Source organism: Salmo trutta, chromosome 22 (genome assembly GCF_901001165.1).
Source record: "Salmo trutta chromosome 22, fSalTru1.1, whole genome shotgun sequence".
NCBI lineage: Eukaryota > Metazoa > Chordata > Actinopteri > Salmoniformes > Salmonidae > Salmo > Salmo trutta.
The window spans coordinates 33,242,536-33,260,562 of NC_042978.1; the positions used below are offsets into that span (position 1 = coordinate 33,242,536).

At 48.2% G+C, this 18,027-nt stretch overlaps 1 protein-coding gene across 1 annotated transcript in view; it reads left to right on the forward strand.

Moving 5' to 3' along the window:
- ptprfa (protein tyrosine phosphatase receptor type Fa) overlaps window positions 1–18,027 on the forward strand; it is a gene marked incomplete in the record, with an annotated part of 146,376 nt that overhangs the window by 123,330 nt on the left and 5,019 nt on the right. The window contains 6 exon segments of the mRNA XM_029707766.1: window positions 8,927–9,050; window positions 9,775–9,950; window positions 11,704–11,823; window positions 12,034–12,188; window positions 12,766–13,051; window positions 14,639–14,817. Of these exon segments, the coding sequence (XP_029563626.1) occupies window positions 8,927–9,050; window positions 9,775–9,950; window positions 11,704–11,823; window positions 12,034–12,188; window positions 12,766–13,051; window positions 14,639–14,817 (1,040 nt within the window).

The window sequence follows — 18,027 nt, forward strand, 5'->3', positions numbered from 1 at the left end:
CACCGCGTCGCTGCTGCTTCTCTCAGTTACAGCAAATGATGGGTCTTTTTAACATTTCTTCTGCGTTCCATGTGCCTGTTTTCCCCCGGTGGATTCTCTAGACAGCTCCCATAAATTACAACAAGCACACCACACACACATGCGCACACACACCAGTGTTTCCCTTATATGCCTTTAGCAGCTGCGCACCGCTGCTGCAAAATCGTGGCTGCCATTGCAATTTTTTTAAATAATGTAGATGTATAGATGTATGCATGAGGAAGACTTCACCCCCTCTCCCCCTTGCAGGAAGACACCCCCCCCCCCCCCCCACACACACACACACACATAAACAACATCACATCCAGGCTCCCAGGGAGGGAATCAGAGACTTATTGTGGAGACGGCAGGCAGGTGCATCTTTCTCAGGTTGTGTTCCAAATGGTACCCTATCACTATTCAATGCACTACTCTTGGGCCCTGGTCTAAAGTAGTGCACTAAATAGGGAATAGGGTGCCATTTGGGATGCACACTCTGATGTGTGTATGAGAAATACAGCAAACAATGTCTTTCAGACACTCTGCCAGACAAACTGTCAGCCGTCATTGATTCACACGTTCATCCAACTACCATTACACACACACTCACAAACACACACACGCACGCACACACACACACAATCACCCAACTACCCTGGAACAGATGGACTGAGGGCTGAGTCACACTGACAGGGTGGGGAGTTTGTGTGTCTGTGTGTTTGTGTGTGTGTGTAAGCGTGTTTGTACTGTGTATATTGTCAGTGCATGGGTGGGTGGTGTTTTGGGCATGTTTGCGCAGAAATAGCTAATTATGATTTTTTTTATATACAGCACCAGTCAAAAGTTTCATCATTCAAGGGTTTTTATTTATTTGTCCTATTTTATACATTGTAAAATAATAGTGAAGACATCAAAACTATGAAATAACACATACAGAATCATGTTGTAACCAAAAAAGTGTTAAACAAATCAAAATATATTTTAGATTTTAGATTCTTCAAAGTAGCCACCCTTTGCATTGATGACAGCTTTGCACACTCTTGGCATTCTCTCAACCAACTTCACCTGGAATGCTTTTCCAACAGTCTTGAAGGAGTTCCCACATATGCTGAGCACTTGTTGGCTGCTTTTCCTTCACTCTGCGGTCCAACTCATCCCAAACCATATCATTTGGGTTGAGGTCGGGTGATTGTGGAGGCCAGGTCATCTGATGCAGCACTTCATCTCTCTCCTTCTTGGTCAAATAGCCCTTACCCAGCCTGGAGGTGTGTTGGGTCATTGTCCAGCTGAAAAGCAAATGATAGTCCCACTAAACGCAAACCAGATGGAATGGCGTATCGCTGCAGGATGCTGTGGTAGCCATGCTGGTTAAGTGTGCCTTGAATTCAAATCAAATCAAATGTTATTTGTCACATGCGCCGAATACAACAGGTGTAGACTGTAACGGCTGTCGTATAGAGGAAACCAAGGCGCAGCGTGTTGAGTGCTCATAATTACTGTTTATTAAACTCAGAACACTAAAGAAAATAACAAAGAGAAAACGATCAGCTAACAGTTCTGTCAGGTACTGAAGACTACACAGAACACAACTGAACAGAATACAACTGCCCACAAACACACTAGAAAAAAAACCCAACATAAATATGATCTCCAATTAGAGACAACGCGAACCAGCTGCCTCTAATTGGAGATCATCCCAAAAACCTCCAACATAGAAATAGAATACTAGAAAAAAACATAGAAATAGAAAACATAGACAAACCACCCAAAACACCCCCTGTCACGCCCTGACCTACTCTACTATGGAAAATGACATCTTACTAGGGTCAGGACGTGACATAGACCTTACAGTGAAATGCTTACTTACAAGTCCTTAACTAACAATGCAGTTTTAAGAAAATACCCCCAAAAAGTAAGAGATAAGAATAACAAATGAATAATGAGCAGCAGTAGATAACAATAGCGGTGATTTATACAGGGGGTACAGGTACAGAGTCAATGTACAGAGGCACCGGTGTCGAGGTAATTGAGGTAATATGTACATGTAGGTAGAGTTATTAAAGTGACTATGCATAGATAATAACAGAGAGAAGCAGCAGCGTTCCATTCTAAATAAATCACAGACAGTGTCACCAGCAAAGCACACCCACACCATCACACCTCCTCCTCCATGCTTCACGGTGGGAACCACACATGTGGAGATCATCCGTTCACCTACTCTGCATCTCACAAAGACACCAAAAATGTTGACCCATCAGACTCAAGGACAGATTTCCACCGATCTAATGTCCATTGCTCGTGTTTCTTGGCCCAAGCAAGTCTCTTCTTCTTATTGGTGTCCTTTAGTAGTGGTTTCTTTGCAGCAATTCGACCATGAAGGCTGATTCATGAAGGCCTGAGTCTCCTCTGAACAGTTGTTGTTGAGATGTGTCTGTTCCTCCTACTCTGTGAAGCATTTATTTGGATAGCAATTTCTGAGGCTGGTAACTCGAATGAAATTTTCCGGATTGACTTACCTTCATGTCTAAAGTAATGATGGACTGTCATTTTTTCTTTACTTATTTGAGCTGATTGGTTCAAACGCATTAAGAAGGAAAGAGATTTCACAAATTAACTTTTAACAAGGCACACCTGTTAATTGAAATGCATTCCAGGTGACGACCTCATGAAGCTGGCTGAGAGAATGCCAAAAGTTTGCAAATCTGTCATCAAGTCATAGGGTGGGATCCCCATTAGCTGTTGCAAATGCAGCAGCTACTCTTCCTGGGGTCCACAGAATAGTACACCTTTCTACCTGACCAACTGCTAACTGAAGCAGTAACTCAGAATATTGTAATATGTTAAGCTTTACAAAAAAAGCTATATACATAGGGTATGCCACAAATGGCACCCTATTCCTTATATAGTGCACTACGTTTGACCAGGACCTATATTGCACTGTATAGAGAGTAATAGAGAGACATTTGGGACTTCACCGCAGTCAGTTACTGTATGAAGTGTATTGACAGGATTTGATATCAGCTGAAATACAGGAGCTGTTCTAGAAGCATCACACACACACACACACACACACACACACACACACACACACACACACACACACACACACAGCTAGTAAAAAAACAAGGCTGAGGGCTCTTCAAATGTGTCAGAATGCAAAGTCAATTTTCCTTGCCTATGTAAATTCAGCCGCCTGCGCCAAACGTTAGCATGGTATCTCTGCCTCACAGAGGTACACATGGTGGCAGCCCTCTGGGCTTTTGTCTTTCTGTCTGACTGTTCTGTGGGTACCTGTTTTGTTTCTGGGAGAAATGGAAATGCGGCAGTGTCGGCGATAGAGTGTGATTGCAGTGACATGCACAGTAACTGATATTCACGTCAGCGGGGTGCATTAGCAGTAATGTGTGTGATTTGTCAGAGTGACGCAGTGAAGGCTTTACCTAACAGGCTGTTAAATAAGATGTACGCTCAACCTCTCTCACCATTGTCATTGTTATCAGCAAGCAGACTGGGGCCCACATGCCTTCCCAGCTAGTCAGTCAACCAGTCAGCCAGTCAGTCAGCCAGTCAGTCAGTCAGGAGGAAACCACCAGAATGTACAGCCTTTTTTCAGTTTGTGTGTGTGAGAGAGAAAGGGGGAGAGAGTGAAAGAGGGTGTGAGAGATAGAAAGAGGGAGTGAGAGAGAGGGAAAGAGAGAGAGGTGGGGCATAGAGAGAGAGAGGCAATACAGTGAATGGGTTGGGGAGAGAAGGAGAAAGAGAGAGCAAGACAGAGACAGAGAGGTGAGACAGTGAAGGGGTTGGGAAGAGAGAGAGAGAGAGAGAGAGAGAGAGACAGTGAAGGGTTGGAGAGAGAGAGAGACAGTGAAGGGTTGGAGAGAGAGAGAGACAGTGAAGGGTTGGAGAGAGAGAGAGGCTAGACAGTGAAGGGTTGGAGAGAGAGAGAGGCTAGACAGTGAAGAGTTGGAGAGAGAGAGAGGCTAGACAGTGAAGGGTTGGAGAGAGAGAGAGGCTAGACAGTGAAGGGTTGGAGAGAGAGAGAGGCTAGACAGTGAAGGGTTGGAGAGAGAGAGAGGCTAGACAGTGAAGGGTTGGAGAGAGAGAGAGAGGCTAGACAGTGAAGAGTTGGAGAGAGAGAGAGGCTAGACAGTGAAGGGTTGGAGAGAGAGAGAGGCTAGACAGTGAAGGGTTGGAGAGAGAGAGAGGCTAGACTGTGAAGGGTTGGAGAGAGAGAGAGAGAGGCTAGACAGTGAAGGGTTGGAGAGAGAGAGAGGCTAGACAGTGAAGGGTTGGAGAGAGAGAGAGAGAGGCTAGACAGTGAAGGGTTGGAGAGAGAGAGAGGCTAGACAGTGAAGGGTTGGAGAGAGAGAGAGAGGCTAGACAGTGAAGGGTTGGAGAGAGAGAGAGGCTAGACAGTGAAGGGTTGGAGAGAGAGAGAGGCTAGACAGTGAAGGGTTGGAGAGAGAGAGAGAGGCTAGACAGTGAAGGGTTGGAGAGAGAGAGAGGCTAGACAGTGAAGGGTTGGAGAGAGAGAGAGAGAGGCTAGACAGTGAAGGGTTGGAGAGAGAGACAGGCTAGACAGTGAAGGGTTGGAGAGAGAGAGAGGCTAGACAGTGAAGGGTTGGAGGAGAGAGAGAGGCTAGACAGTGAAGGGTTGGAGAGAGAGAGAGGCTAGACAGTGAAGGGTTGGAGAGAGAGAGAGGCTAGACAGTGAAGGGTTGGAGAGAGAGAGAGGCTAGACAGTGAAGGGTTGGAGAGAGAGAGAGGCTAGACAGTGAAGAGTTGGAGAGAGAGAGAGGCTAGACAGTGAAGAGTTGGAGAGAGAGAGAGGCTAGACAGTGAAGGGTTGGAGAGAGAGAGAGGCTAGACAGTGAAGGGTTGGAGAGAGAGAGAGGCTAGACAGTGAAGGGTTGGAGAGAGAGAGAGGCTAGACAGTGAAGGGTTGGAGAGAGAGAGAGGCTAGACAGTGAAGGGTTGGAGAGAGAGAGAGGCTAGACAGTGAAGGGTTGGAGAGAGAGAGAGGCTAGACAGTGAAGGGTTGGAGAGAGAGAGAGGCTAGACAGTGAAGGGTTGGAGAGAGAGAGAGGCTAGACAGTGAAGGGGTCGGGGAAGAGAGAGAGGCTAGACAGTGAAGGGGTCGGGGAAGAGAGAGAGAGGCTAGACAGTGAAGGGGTCGGGGAGAGAGAGAGAGGCTAGACAGTGAAGGGGTCGGGGAAGAGAGAGAGAGGCTAGACAGTGAAGGGATCGGGGAAGAGAGAGAGAGGCTAGACAGTGAAGGGGTCGGGGAAGAGAGAGAGGCTAGACAGTGAAGGGGTCGGGGAAGAGAGAGAGAGGCTAGACAGTGAAGGGGTCGGGGAAGAGAGAGAGGCTAGACAGTGAAGGGGTCGGGGAGAGAGAGAGGCTAGACAGTGAAGGGATCGGGGAAGAGAGAGAGAGGCTAGACAGTGAAGGGTTGGAGAGAGAGAGAGGCTAGACAGTGAAGGGATCGGGGAGAGAGAGAGGCTAGACAGTGAAGGGGTCAGGGAGAGAGAGACAGGCTAGACAGTGAAGGGGTCGGGGAAGAGAGAGAGAGGCTAGACAGTGAAGGGTCGGGGAAGAGAGAGAGAGGCTAGACAGTGAAGGGGTCGGGGAAGAGAGAGAGAGGCTAGACAGTGAAGGGGTCGGGGAGAGAGAGAGAGGCTAGACAGTGAAGGGGTCGGGGAAGAGAGAGAGGCTAGACAGTGAAGGGGTCGGGGAAGAGAGAGAGAGGCTAGACAGTGAAGGGGTCGGTGAGAGAGAGAGAGAGAGAGGGGCTAGACAGTGAAGAGGTCAGGGAGAGAGAGAGGCTAGACAGTGAAGGGGTCAGGGAGAGAGAGACAGGCTAGACAGTGATGGGGTCAGGGAGAGAGAGACAGGCTAGACAGTGAAGAGGTCAGGGAGAGAGAGACAGGCTAGACAGTGATGGGGTCAGGGAGAGAGAGAGGCTAGACAGTGAAGGGATCAGGGAGAGAGAAACAGGCTAGACAGTGATGGGGTCAGGGAGAGAGAGACAGGCTAGACAGTGAAGGGGTCAGGGAGAGAGAGACAGGCTAGACAGTGATGGGGTCAGGGAGAGAGAGACAGGCTAGACAGTGAAGGGTTGGAGAGAGAGAGAGGCTAGACAGTGAAGGGTTGGAGAGAGAGAGAGGCTAGACAGTGAAGGGGTCGGGGAAGAGAGAGAGGCTAGACAGTGAAGGGGTCGGGGAAGAGAGAGAGAGGCTAGACAGTGAAGGGGTCGGGGAGAGAGAGAGAGGCTAGACAGTGAAGGGGTCGGGGAAGAGAGAGACAGGCTAGACAGTGAAGGGATCGGGGAGAGAGAGAGGCTAGACAGTGAAGGGGTCAGGGAGAGAGAGACAAGCTAGACAGTGATGGGGTCAGGGAGAGAGAGAGAGGCTAGACAGTGAAGGGTCGGGGAAGAGAGAGAGAGGCTAGACAGTGAAGGGTCGGGGAAGAGAGAGAGGCTAGACAGTGAAGGGGTCAGGGAGAGAGAGACAGGCTAGACAGTGATGGGGTCAGGGAGAGAGAGACAGGCTAGACAGTGATGGGGTCAGGGAGAGAGAGACAGGCTAGACTGTGAAGGGGTCAGGGAGAGAGAGACAGGCTAGACAGTGATGGGGTCAGGGAGAGAGACAGGCTAGACAGTGAAGGGGTCAGGGAGAGAGAGAGGCTAGACAGTGATGGGGTCAGGGAGAGAGAGACAGGCTAGACAGTGAAGGGGTCAGGGAGAGAGAGACAGGCTAGACAGTGAAGGGGTCAGGGAGAGAGAGACAGGCTAGACAGTGATGGGGTCAGGGAGAGAGAGACAGGCTAGACAGTGATGGGGTCAGGGAGAGAGAGACAGGCTAGACAGTGATGGGGTCAGGGAGAGAGAGACAAGCTAGACAGTGATGGGGTCAGGGAGAGAGAGACAGGCTAGACAGTGATGGGGTCAGGGAGAGAGAGACAGGCTAGACAGTGAAGGGGTCAGGGAGAGAGAGACAGGCTAGACAGTGATGGGGTCAGGGAGAGAGAGACAGGCTAGACAGTGATGGGGTCAGGGAGAGAGAGACAGGCTAGACAGTGATGGGGTCAGGGAGAGAGAGACAGGCTAGACAGTGAAGGGGTCAGGGAGAGAGAGACAGGCTAGACAGTGATGGGGTCAGGGAGAGAGAGACAGGCTAGACAGTGATGGGGTCAGGGAGAGAGAGACAGGCTAGACAGTGATGGGGTCAGGGAGAGAGAGACAGGCTAGACAGTGATGGGGTCAGGGAGAGAGAGACAGGCTAGACAGTGATGGGGTCAGGGAGAGAGAGACAGGCTAGACAGTGATGGGGTCAGGGAGAGAGAGACAGGCTAGACAGTGATGGGGTCAGGGAGAGAGAGACAGGCTAGACAGTGATGGGGTCAGGGAGAGAGAGACAGGCTAGACAGTGAATGGGGTCAGGGAGAGAGAGACAAGCTAGACAGTGATGGGGTCAGGGAGAGAGAGACAGGCTAGACAGTGATGGGGTCAGGGAGAGAGAGACAGGCTAGACAGTGATGGGGTCAGGGAGAGAGAGACAGGCTAGACAGTGATGGGGTCAGGGAGAGAGAGACAGGCTAGACAGTGATGGGGTCAGGGAGAGAGAGACAGGCTAGACAGTGATGGGGTCAGGGAGAGAGAGACAGGCTAGACAGTGATGGGGTCAGGGAGAGAGAGACAGGCTAGACAGTGATGGGGTCAGGGAGAGAGAGACAGGCTAGACAGTGATGGGGTCAGGGAGAGAGAGACAGGCTAGACAGTGAAGGGATCAGGGAGAGAGAGACAGGCTAGACAGTGATGGGGTCAGGGAGAGAGAGACAGGCTAGACAGTGAAGGGGTCAGGGAGAGAGAGACAGGCTAGACAGTGATGGGGTCAGGGAGAGAGAGACAGGCTAGACAGTGATGGGGTCAGGGAGAGAGTATGTGTTTGTTTTTCAGATGACGTGAGATCAGTACTCAGAGCTAAAATGTCAATAATTAAATAAGAATCTAGTTGGTCATTATTTAGTTGGACCAGAGCAGAGCCTTTGTCCAGTGCCAGGGACAAATACAGGGCTCAGATGAATCATCAACCTGCATTGCGTAGCTAGCCCATACCCTGCCTGCCATATGTTCTGCTCTCTCCCTCACTGTGTCATATACTGTAGTATAGTCTACTTCTATATACTGTATGACTACATTTTCCCACCATGAAACATTGTTTAAACATCATCCAATAGTTTCTGGACAGCCTCCTCCATTTTCTTCTTCCTTATTTGATGATAAGGAAGCTAATATCTGATTTACTAGCTTGTATAGTAGATATTTCCTATTTCCTCTCATCCAGCAGAAGCCTACATACAGAACACTCTCTTCCCCCCCACTTACCTGCTGGAGGTGAATATGAAGCTGCAACATTGTGTGTGTAGGTGTGGGTCCAGCTACATTGTTCTATTTCCTTCTGTAGGTTCTGCCCTCTCTGTGTCTAGGGGTTGGAGGTCGTGACCTCAGGCTGGTATATTCAGGAATGCTGACACAGAGGTGTGTTTCGGCTCTGTTCACCGCTGTGATTCCTTGATTTCATCAGCACAGCTCTCCTTGGCCATTAGGTGGCCCTGAGGTGGCAGAGTCACGGCCGAGAGGTGATTTTAGGACTGTACAAACAGCCCGGGGTGAAGCCAGAGTTCTGTGGGATCACAGAGGGCTGCTTTTGTTACAAAACGGGCATTGAAAAAGATGGGGAATGAGTTCTGGTGCCTCCAAAAATATCACAGGAAAGATGACAGTCTCTCTCTCTCTCTCTCTCTCTCTCTCTCGCTCTCTCTTACTCTCTATCTCTTCTTCCCCCTCTCTCCTGCTCTCTCTGTCTCCCTCCCTCCCCTTCTCTCCTTCCAACTCTCCCTCCATCAGTCTGTAGACCCAGGCCAGCAGTTCACATGGGAACACTCTAACCTGGAGGTGAACAAGCCAAAGAACCGCTATGCAAACGTCATTGCCTACGACCACTCCAGGGTCATCCTCGCCTCTGTCGACGGTATGTTTGGTTGATTTGTTGTGGTTGTTGTTGTGATGTGTTTTGGAGGTTTATTTGGCTTTTTAAGGCTGGATGTGGGGAGGTAATGTGTTATTAAGTGAGCATATCTCAATAAAGAGTTTTATTGTAGTGGGGTGTTTAGAGGTTATGTTTTGCTTTTTAAGGAGGGGTGGGGGGAGGTCACAAAGAGGTGGGAGGGATTGTGATGTTATTACTAAGTGAGGCTGTCTTAATAAAGAGAATCCAAAGTCAAGTCTGTAGACAGTAATCTCCCACCCACTGCAAAGTCACAACAACAACAGTACACCCAATCCCCAGGTGTGACAATGCCTCTCCATCACTCACTGTCTGTCTGTCTCTGTTTGGAGTCAGTTAGTGATGTAAATGATAATGCATCCTGATGGTTGTGAATGGCTCTGTCTCTCTTCTCTCTGTGTTGTCCTGTGTGGGCCTGTCTCATGCTGTGAAGGGGGTGTTGATACCCTGCCAGCCTGCCAGGCTGCATCCGAAATGGCAGCTTATCCCCTATATAGTGCATTACCATATGGGCCCTGGTCAAAAGTAATGTACTATATAGGGTATACGATGCCATATAGGAAGAAGGAATGGAGTGGCAGTGCCCTATGGGCCCTGGTAAAAAGAAGTGCACTATACAGTGAATAGGGTGCCATTTGGGATGTTGCCCTAATGTTTCCTAACACTGTGTTCCTTCACCGTGCTACAGGAGTGCCAGGTAGTGACTACATCAACGCTAACTACATAGACAGCTACAGGAAGCAGAACGCCTGCATCGCTACACAGGGCCCGCTTCCTGAAACCCTGAGTGACTTCTGGAGGATGGTGTGGGAGCAGAGGACCAACACTATCGTCATGATGACCAGACTGGAGGAGAAGTCACGGGTGAATATACACACACACTACAATGTCAGCACACTCACAACCATGTGCATGTACACATTCTGTGCTGAACACACACCATGCACACAGCACTGTCTCAGGACACACACACACAACCCGACCGTTGATTCACCCTGCACTCACAGACTGTAACAGTCCCAGTAGTCTCACCTTGGTCTCTAATGGACAGGAGGTGTGAGGGTCGACTGTAAGGTGTAAAGCCCTAAACGAGGAGTTTGAATAGACTCAGTAAATAAATCACATGGTGACTGCATGATGACAGCTTAGAGAGAGGGAAGTGTGTAGGTGTAAAGGGTGCCACACGAGCACACACACACACACACACACACACACACACACACACACACACACACACACACACACCTTCTCTAGCCTGATTAATAACTGTGGAACTAAAGGGCATCCCATAGTGGTACACCTTTATAAGCACAGACAAAGTTCATCATGTTCCTGCCAAACTTAATATCACACGTCTCTTTAGACCCATGAGGGGTCAACTCATCATTAAATGACCTTTCACCTTTGAACCTTTGCCCCTGTTATTTATCACCAGCACAGCATGGTGTCACTTCTGGCAACATCCCAGCACCACCTCTTTGTCGTCTAACCTCTATCCACCTCAGCTATCTTTCTGACTAGAGAGGACCTGAAAAATCTACGGACAGTCACAGGAAGTCATGTGACTGTCCGTAGCAGCTGACATGAGGGACGCAGTGACACCCCCGCCTCCCCTCCAGAGTGACCACCTGTCCACTCCGCTCCATTCTGTTCTGTTTCATTAAGCAACCAGAGCACAGGAGCCTGGAGTAATGTCAGAGACAGCAGTCATTTCCAACTGCCTCTTAGCTAGTCTGGGTTAAAGTGGTGGAATGCACCTGTAGGCTAAACAGATAAAACATCACCAAACAGGAATTGTATTATCTGTCTACATGGTCTGTGTTAGTAGGAAATGCACCAGACGCCTACTTTTCACAGCAGATTTTGGTTTGTGGCTGCCCTGTGCTCAGTCAGATAGGTCACTTAGCTCTTGGCTCTTGGTTGTGTTTGGGAAGTCCAGTGAAATTATGTGTCCAGGTGGTAATCCTGCTGTCCACCAGAATGTCCAATCACAATGCCCTCTCACAATGCCCCGATCAATGGCCCTGAAGCACCGGGCTGCTGTCCAATCAGAATGCCCTGACTAATGTCCCTGGAGCACCAGCCTGCTGTCCAATCAGAATGTGCTAACTAATGTCCCTTTGGGGTGGAGGTTTGGAGGAGTGAAATAAAGGTTAAATAAAGGTTAAATAAATAAATAAAAGAAGAGAGGCACAAGTCACGCTCTGAGCTCCAGGGTTCTCCAGGGCTTAGGCCAGTTCCAATGTTACCACAGCCCCCCTGGACAGGACTGTGTAGCGGAAGCCCCCCATCTGCCTGGCCCATGCCAGCTAGGGTCTCTGGGCCTGTAGTCCCATAGAGCTAGGCCCCTAAACTCCAGCTGGCTATCTCTCCTCTCTCCCCCCAGGACATGAAGGATAGCACAGTGGAGCGGAAGCAAGCTGTCACCCTTCACTCAGCCTAAGTCCTTGTCCCATGTCCTCCCTCTCACAGCCCTTAGTTCCTGACTGTCCCATTACCCTAACACAAGCCTCTTCAGCCTCAGTCCCTGTCTCATTCTGCTTCCCTTATTCCAGTGCTCCTACACTAAGTCCAATATCTTCATTGTCCTGTGTCTGTGTGTTTGTGTCTGTAACAGGTGAAGTGTGACCAGTACTGGCCCAGTCGGGGTACAGAGACCTATGGAATGATCCAGGTGACCATGTTGGACACTGTGGAGCTGGCTACCTACAGCGTACGCACCTTCGCCCTCTATAAGGTAAGGAATAACATGTACTGTATCCCAAAAATGACCAGCTCTTGACCAGCTGGAGGGCAACGATTCCGGAATGTGTTCTCGAGCCATTATCAAATCTCATGCTAGCTAACATGTTGTAAATATGAATGTCTGTCACAGAGACTACCCAGAATATGGCCACAAATGTGTGTCTGTGGTGTTCTGATAGTTTTCTTTTCCCTGCTCTACCAGAATGGCTCCAGCGAGAAGAGAGAGGTTCGTCAGTTCCAGTTCATGGCCTGGCCGGACCATGGAGTGCCTGAGTACCCCACCCCCACCCTGGCCTTCCTCCGCAGGGTCAAGGCCTGCAACCCCACAGATGCAGGACCCATGGTGGTCCACTGCAGGTAAACCCCATCTCAGACCTGCTTCAGAGATATGTTTGACCTGATGATGACCTAAGTATTGAAACAAACCATATGGGAGAATACATTTCAGTGTTTGGGGTGGTTTTTTTTGTTTTTCTTTGCTGAACATATTATTTAATCTCCAGTACCTGCTCAGAAACATAGGTTGACATTTATATTTACCGTTATTTCAACAGGGAAGTCATATTGAGACAAAAGTTTATTTTACAAATGAGCCCTGCACAATAGAAAACAAGCACATACAACAACTGTACATATTTTGATGTACTGGAGGTAGCACTGCTGGGAGCTGGCACAGCCACAAAGTCATCAAATCTGATTTTAAACCTAACCCTAACCTAATTTTTACAATATAGCCACTGGCCCATCTAGTGGAAATCACTCAGCCCTGCCTCCAGGACAAGATTCATCCCAATAAACATCAACCTGCCTCAGAAACATTGAATGTGTGCATGTAATCTCTTCCAATGCCAGATTTGTGAGTTTTTCAGTGTAGTTACAGTCGTTTCTGTCTGTGTCTGTGCAAGGCTCTACAGTTCCCTGTCTCTCCCCACAGTGCTGGTGTAGGTCGGACCGGTTGCTTCATCGTGATTGAGGCCATGCTGGAGCGTATGAAGCATGAGAAGTCAGTGGATATCTACGGTCATGTGACGTGTATGAGAGCTCAGAGGAACTACATGGTGCAGACGGAGGACCAGTACATCTTCATCCACGAGGCCCTGCTAGAGGCAGCCACCTGCGGTAACACAGAGGTCCCTGCACGCAACCTGTACGCACACATCCAGAAACTCACCCAGGTCACACCCGGAGACACGGTCACTGCCATGGAGCTAGAGTTTAAGGTAGGTAGTAGCTGTCCTCCTGAACATAACAATACAGTTCAGTTCTATGTTATAAACCCAGCTAGAAAAGTGGTGGACTGTTCGCAACCTTTAGTACTAACAACGGACTTGTGATTCCATTTGGACTTGCTCAGGCTTGGACTTGCTAGGGAGCTGGGATTCAACTTAGACTTGAGGTTAAGTGACTTAACTGGTACAGTTACTAATTGGAGCATTTAGTTAAAAGCAGTAGAACAGTTGTTCTTGTTGTTGGTGGTGTCTCAGTCTGTACGATGCAGTGGGAGCAGGAAGTTAATGTCTCAGTGTGTTTGGGAGCATTTTCATCCTCACACTGTAACTCTGAAATGAATAGAATCTCCTAGGAGGGGCGTTCTGTTTCAGTGTTTCAGAGGCTTATCTTCTGGACTGGGGATGAGAGACTGAACTAGAGGGAGGGGGCTGTGGGAGGGAGAGTGAGACAGAGAGAAAGAGAGTGATCTAGTGAGGGAGGAGTGTTGAGACAGGCTGACTGTCTGACAGCCTGTAGATAAAGGCTCAATGGGTTGGAGAGCTGATGCATCCTGGGATTGGGCCTACACCACTGGGCTCCAGTGACTCTATTGGACCCCATCACATACTCACTAACTGCGTCCCAAATGGCACCCTGTTCCCTATATAGACCCATAGTAGTGCACTGTGTAGGGATTACAATGCAATTTGCGACGCCGCCACTCACAGCCTCCCGCCATAGGAAAACAAAACAGCTCTAACCAGCCTCCTCCTCTGAGACACGCCGCCTCAACCCAAATGATGTGGGTCAAACTTGTTCAGCAAGCAGGAGGATTGTAAGTCCGTAGCAAGTATAATTAGGTTTTGATGCTTCACTCCACTGGCAGTTCTGAAACGGACACTTTGCTTTCTGGCTACTGACAGAGTATAATATCATCAGAACATCATCAGCAGTGCCGGCAACAAAAAAACTCCCTCTCCCCCTTTCAGTTTTCAATGTCTTGTTTGGTTTTAGTTTTATTTCGTCGCAGTGGCATGGATACAGTCAGCTTGTGTATCTATCTTCACAGGCGTCCCGAATGTTGTGTGGGAGTGTTTTTTGACTCTCTGACGTCTCCGTTCGTGGCTGTGGCTGTGCTGTCGACACTAGTTTTTATGGAGAGAGAGAGGTGTTGTCAGCGTCAGCAGGTTGTTATTTGAAGCTGTAGAACAAAGGGGCTCAGCTCAAAGCTCATCATTTTCATGCATCAATAAGAGTGTTAGCCCCCAACCCCGTGCCCTCCAACATTCCTGCTCACACACAGCAATGCTAGGCTGGCTGGGATCCCCAGCTTTAGCACTTTGAAGAGACAGGGGCTAGATAGAAGGGAAGGAAGGTGGGCGTCAGGAAAAGCTGTGGCAACAGTCATCTTCAGGTTAGGCATAGAAATATAATTACTAGAATGGGAAAAAGACTCGCACCTTCATGGGTGCAGTCAATTTTAGTATTTATATTTCTATGGTTATGGGTTGTTGTTTCTCTACAATAGCACACAGTTCTTTAATCTGATCCAAAATTGTATCTTTAATCTGTCCATTCCTCTTCCCTTCCTTCTCCAGAAACTGGCCAACTCCAAAGCACATACCTCAAGATTCATCAGTGCCAACCTGCCCTGTAACAAGTTCAAGAACCGGCTGGTGAACATCATGCCTTTTGAGTCCACCCGCGTGAGTCTGCAGCCTATCAGAGGAGTGGAGGGCTCCGACTACATCAATGCCAGCTTCATCGACGGATACAGGTAAGATAGAGGGGGATGAGGAGAGAAGGAGCGATGAGAGGAGAGGGGAGTGGAGGGGAGAAGAGGATAGGGAGAGGAGAGAGGAGAGCAGGGAGGAAAAGAGGAGGGGAGAGCAGAAGAGAAGGGGAGGGGGCGAGGTTCAGGGCCAGAGAGGAGATGGGAGGAGGTAGAGGGGAGGAGGTAGGGGAGGAGAGGGGAGGATAGAAGCGGGGATTCAGACTCAGACTGTGAGAAAACAAGACATTACATATTCTGAAGACTAGAATAAGTGAGATGGGGTGATGGTGAGAATGGAGAAGAGGAAATAGAAATAGAGAAGAGAGAATCCATCCTGCAGACACAGCTCCTCAAATGAGTGAGGAGGTGGACCTTTCCTGCAGCGACTGACAGCAGTGAATTATGGTGTGAAATGGAGGCCAGTATTTTCCTGCCTCTCTTGCCTTAGTCTTGTCAGTTGTCAGGACAAATTGGTTGTATTGGCAGTACTGTCCATTCCTTCTCACACTTCTCCTGTGGTAAATAAATAGTCTGATTGTGACAGGTAACAAACCCCTCCTCGGAGAGGAATACAGTGATTACCTATTGTGATAGCTCTGTTTATGTCTGCTGATACCCACAATCCTTTACTCTACAACTGTCCATCTATGGGAATCTGCCCAGCAACACTCAATGGAAGATGTACGGTTCTAAAAAAGGACATTTTCTATGAATTTAAAGACATTTGTTCATATTTGGAGAAAGAATATTGAAAAGGAGCACCTATTGTTTTCAGAGTTACAGTTCATTTGGAAAGTATTCAGACCCCTTGACTTTCTCCACATTTTGTTACCTTACAGCCTTATTCTAAAATTGATTAAATTGTTTTTTTCCCTCATCAATTTATGTACAATAACCCATAATGACAAAGCAAAAACTGAAATATAACATTTACATAAGTATTCAAACCCTTTACTCAGTACTTTGTTGAAGCACCTTTGGCAGCGATTACAGCCTTAAGCCTTCTTGGGTATGATGCTACAAGCTTGGCAGACCTGTATTTGGGGAGTTTCTCCCATTCTTCTCTGCAGATGCACAACTATTTTCAGGTTTCTCCAGAGATGTTTGATTGGGTTCAAGTCCGGGCTCTGGCTGGGCCACTCAAGGACATTCAGAGACTTGTTCCGAAGCCACTCCTGCGTTGTCTTGGCTGTGTGCTTAGGGACGTTGTCCTGTTGGAAGATGAGCCTTCGCCGCAGTCTGAGGTCCTGAGCACTCTGGAGCAGGTTTTCACCAAGGATATCTCTGTACTTTGCTTCGTTCATCTATCCCTCGATCCTGACTAATCTCCCAGTCCCTGCCGCTGAAAAATATCTCCACAGCATGATGCTGCCACCACCATGCTTCACTGTAGGGATGGTGACAGGTTTCCTCCAGACGTGTTGCTTGGCATTCAGGCCAAAGAGTTCAATCTTGGTTTCATCAGACCAGAGAATCTTGTTTCTCATGGTCTGAGAGTCCTTTAGGTGCCTTTTGGCAAACTTCAAACGGGCTGTCATGTGCCTTTTACTGAGTAGTGGCTTCCGTTTGGCCACTCTAACATAAAGGACTGATTGGTGGAGTGCTGCAGAGTCCTTCTGGAGGGTTCTCCCTTCTCCACAGAGGAACTCTGGAGCTCTGTCAGAGTGACCATCGGGTTCTTGGCCACCTCCCTGACCAAGGCCCTTCTTCCCCGATTGCTCAGTTTGGCCAGGCGGCCAGCACTAGGAAGAGTCTTGTTGGTTCCAAACTTCTTCCATTTAAGAATGATGGAGGCCACTGTGTTCTTGGGGATCTTCAATGCTGCAGAAATGTTTTGGTACCCTTCCCCAGATCTGTGCCTCGACAAAATCCTGTCTCGGAGCTCTACGGACAATTCCTTCAACCTCATGGCTTGTTTTTTTGTTCTGAAATGCATTGTCAACTGTGGGACCTTATATAGACAGGAGTGTGCCTTTTCAAATCATGTCCAATCAATTGAATTTACATTTTACATTTGAGTCATTTAGCAGACACTCTTATCCAGAGCGACTTACAGTAGTGAATGCATACATTTCATACATTTTTTCTCCGTACTGGTCCCCCGTGGGAATCGAACCCACAACCCTGGTGTTGCAAACACCATGCTCTACCAACTGAGCCACACGTGGACTCCAATCAAGTTGTAGAAACATCTCAAAGATGATCAATGGAAACAGAATGCACCTGAGGTCACATTTCGAAACTCATAGCAAATACATTTTCATTATGGGGTAACGTTATTTTGTACAGATTGATGAGGATTTTTTCAATTGAATCCATTGTAGAATAAGGCTGTAACGTAACAAAATGTGGAAAAGGGGAAGGGTTTGAATACTTGCCGAATTCACTGTATATAAGACACAACAGCCAGCAGGATGTGTGAGTGTGTGTGTTCTTGCATTCGGGAGGTGCTTGGGAACTCCCGTTCAGTTACTGTCCCATTTCCAATTAGTACCTAATCAGAGAGGTCCCATAGAGCCGTCTCCTTTCTGGAAGTATAAACACTGTAATTGGCTGTAACGCACAATGCTACAACACACTAATGACTGACAGAATGAATAAGAGCTTTTTTAAGTATTTTTGTTGGTGGGGGGGATTCGTTGATGTGGTTTTCTGATCCGATTTCCTCCTCATATTCCACACACACACACATACACACACACACACACACACACACACACACACACACACACACACACACACCCTTCTCCTCCTGTGTGCCTAATGAAGTCCCTGGGGCTGCCCCACCTGAGGGGGGGAAGGAAGGGGGGTGTAATTCCCCTTTAATTCCTGTAGCGGTAATTAAAAGTGAATTAAGACATAGAGAGGTGTTAGTTTGCATCCCAAATGGCACCCTAGGGCATATACAGTGCACTAGTTTTGACCAAGCCCCATAGGGTCCTGGTCAAAAGTAGTGCACTTTATAGGGAATAGGGGGCCATTTGGGGTGCTGACTTTCTCTCTCCTGGCTCGTAGTGAGATGTTAGTGTTCTCTCTCCCGGCAGGCAGGCATCTTTAAAGTGCCAGAGGGGATTAGGATGGTTTAGATGAAGAAGGGGAGGATAATGATGATGATGCAATGATGATGATGTCATACTGGTTAGGTGTTTCCCAGTATTCTGATATCCTGAGGTGGTCATTCCACTGCCATCATGATGCAAGCCTCTTGCTCAA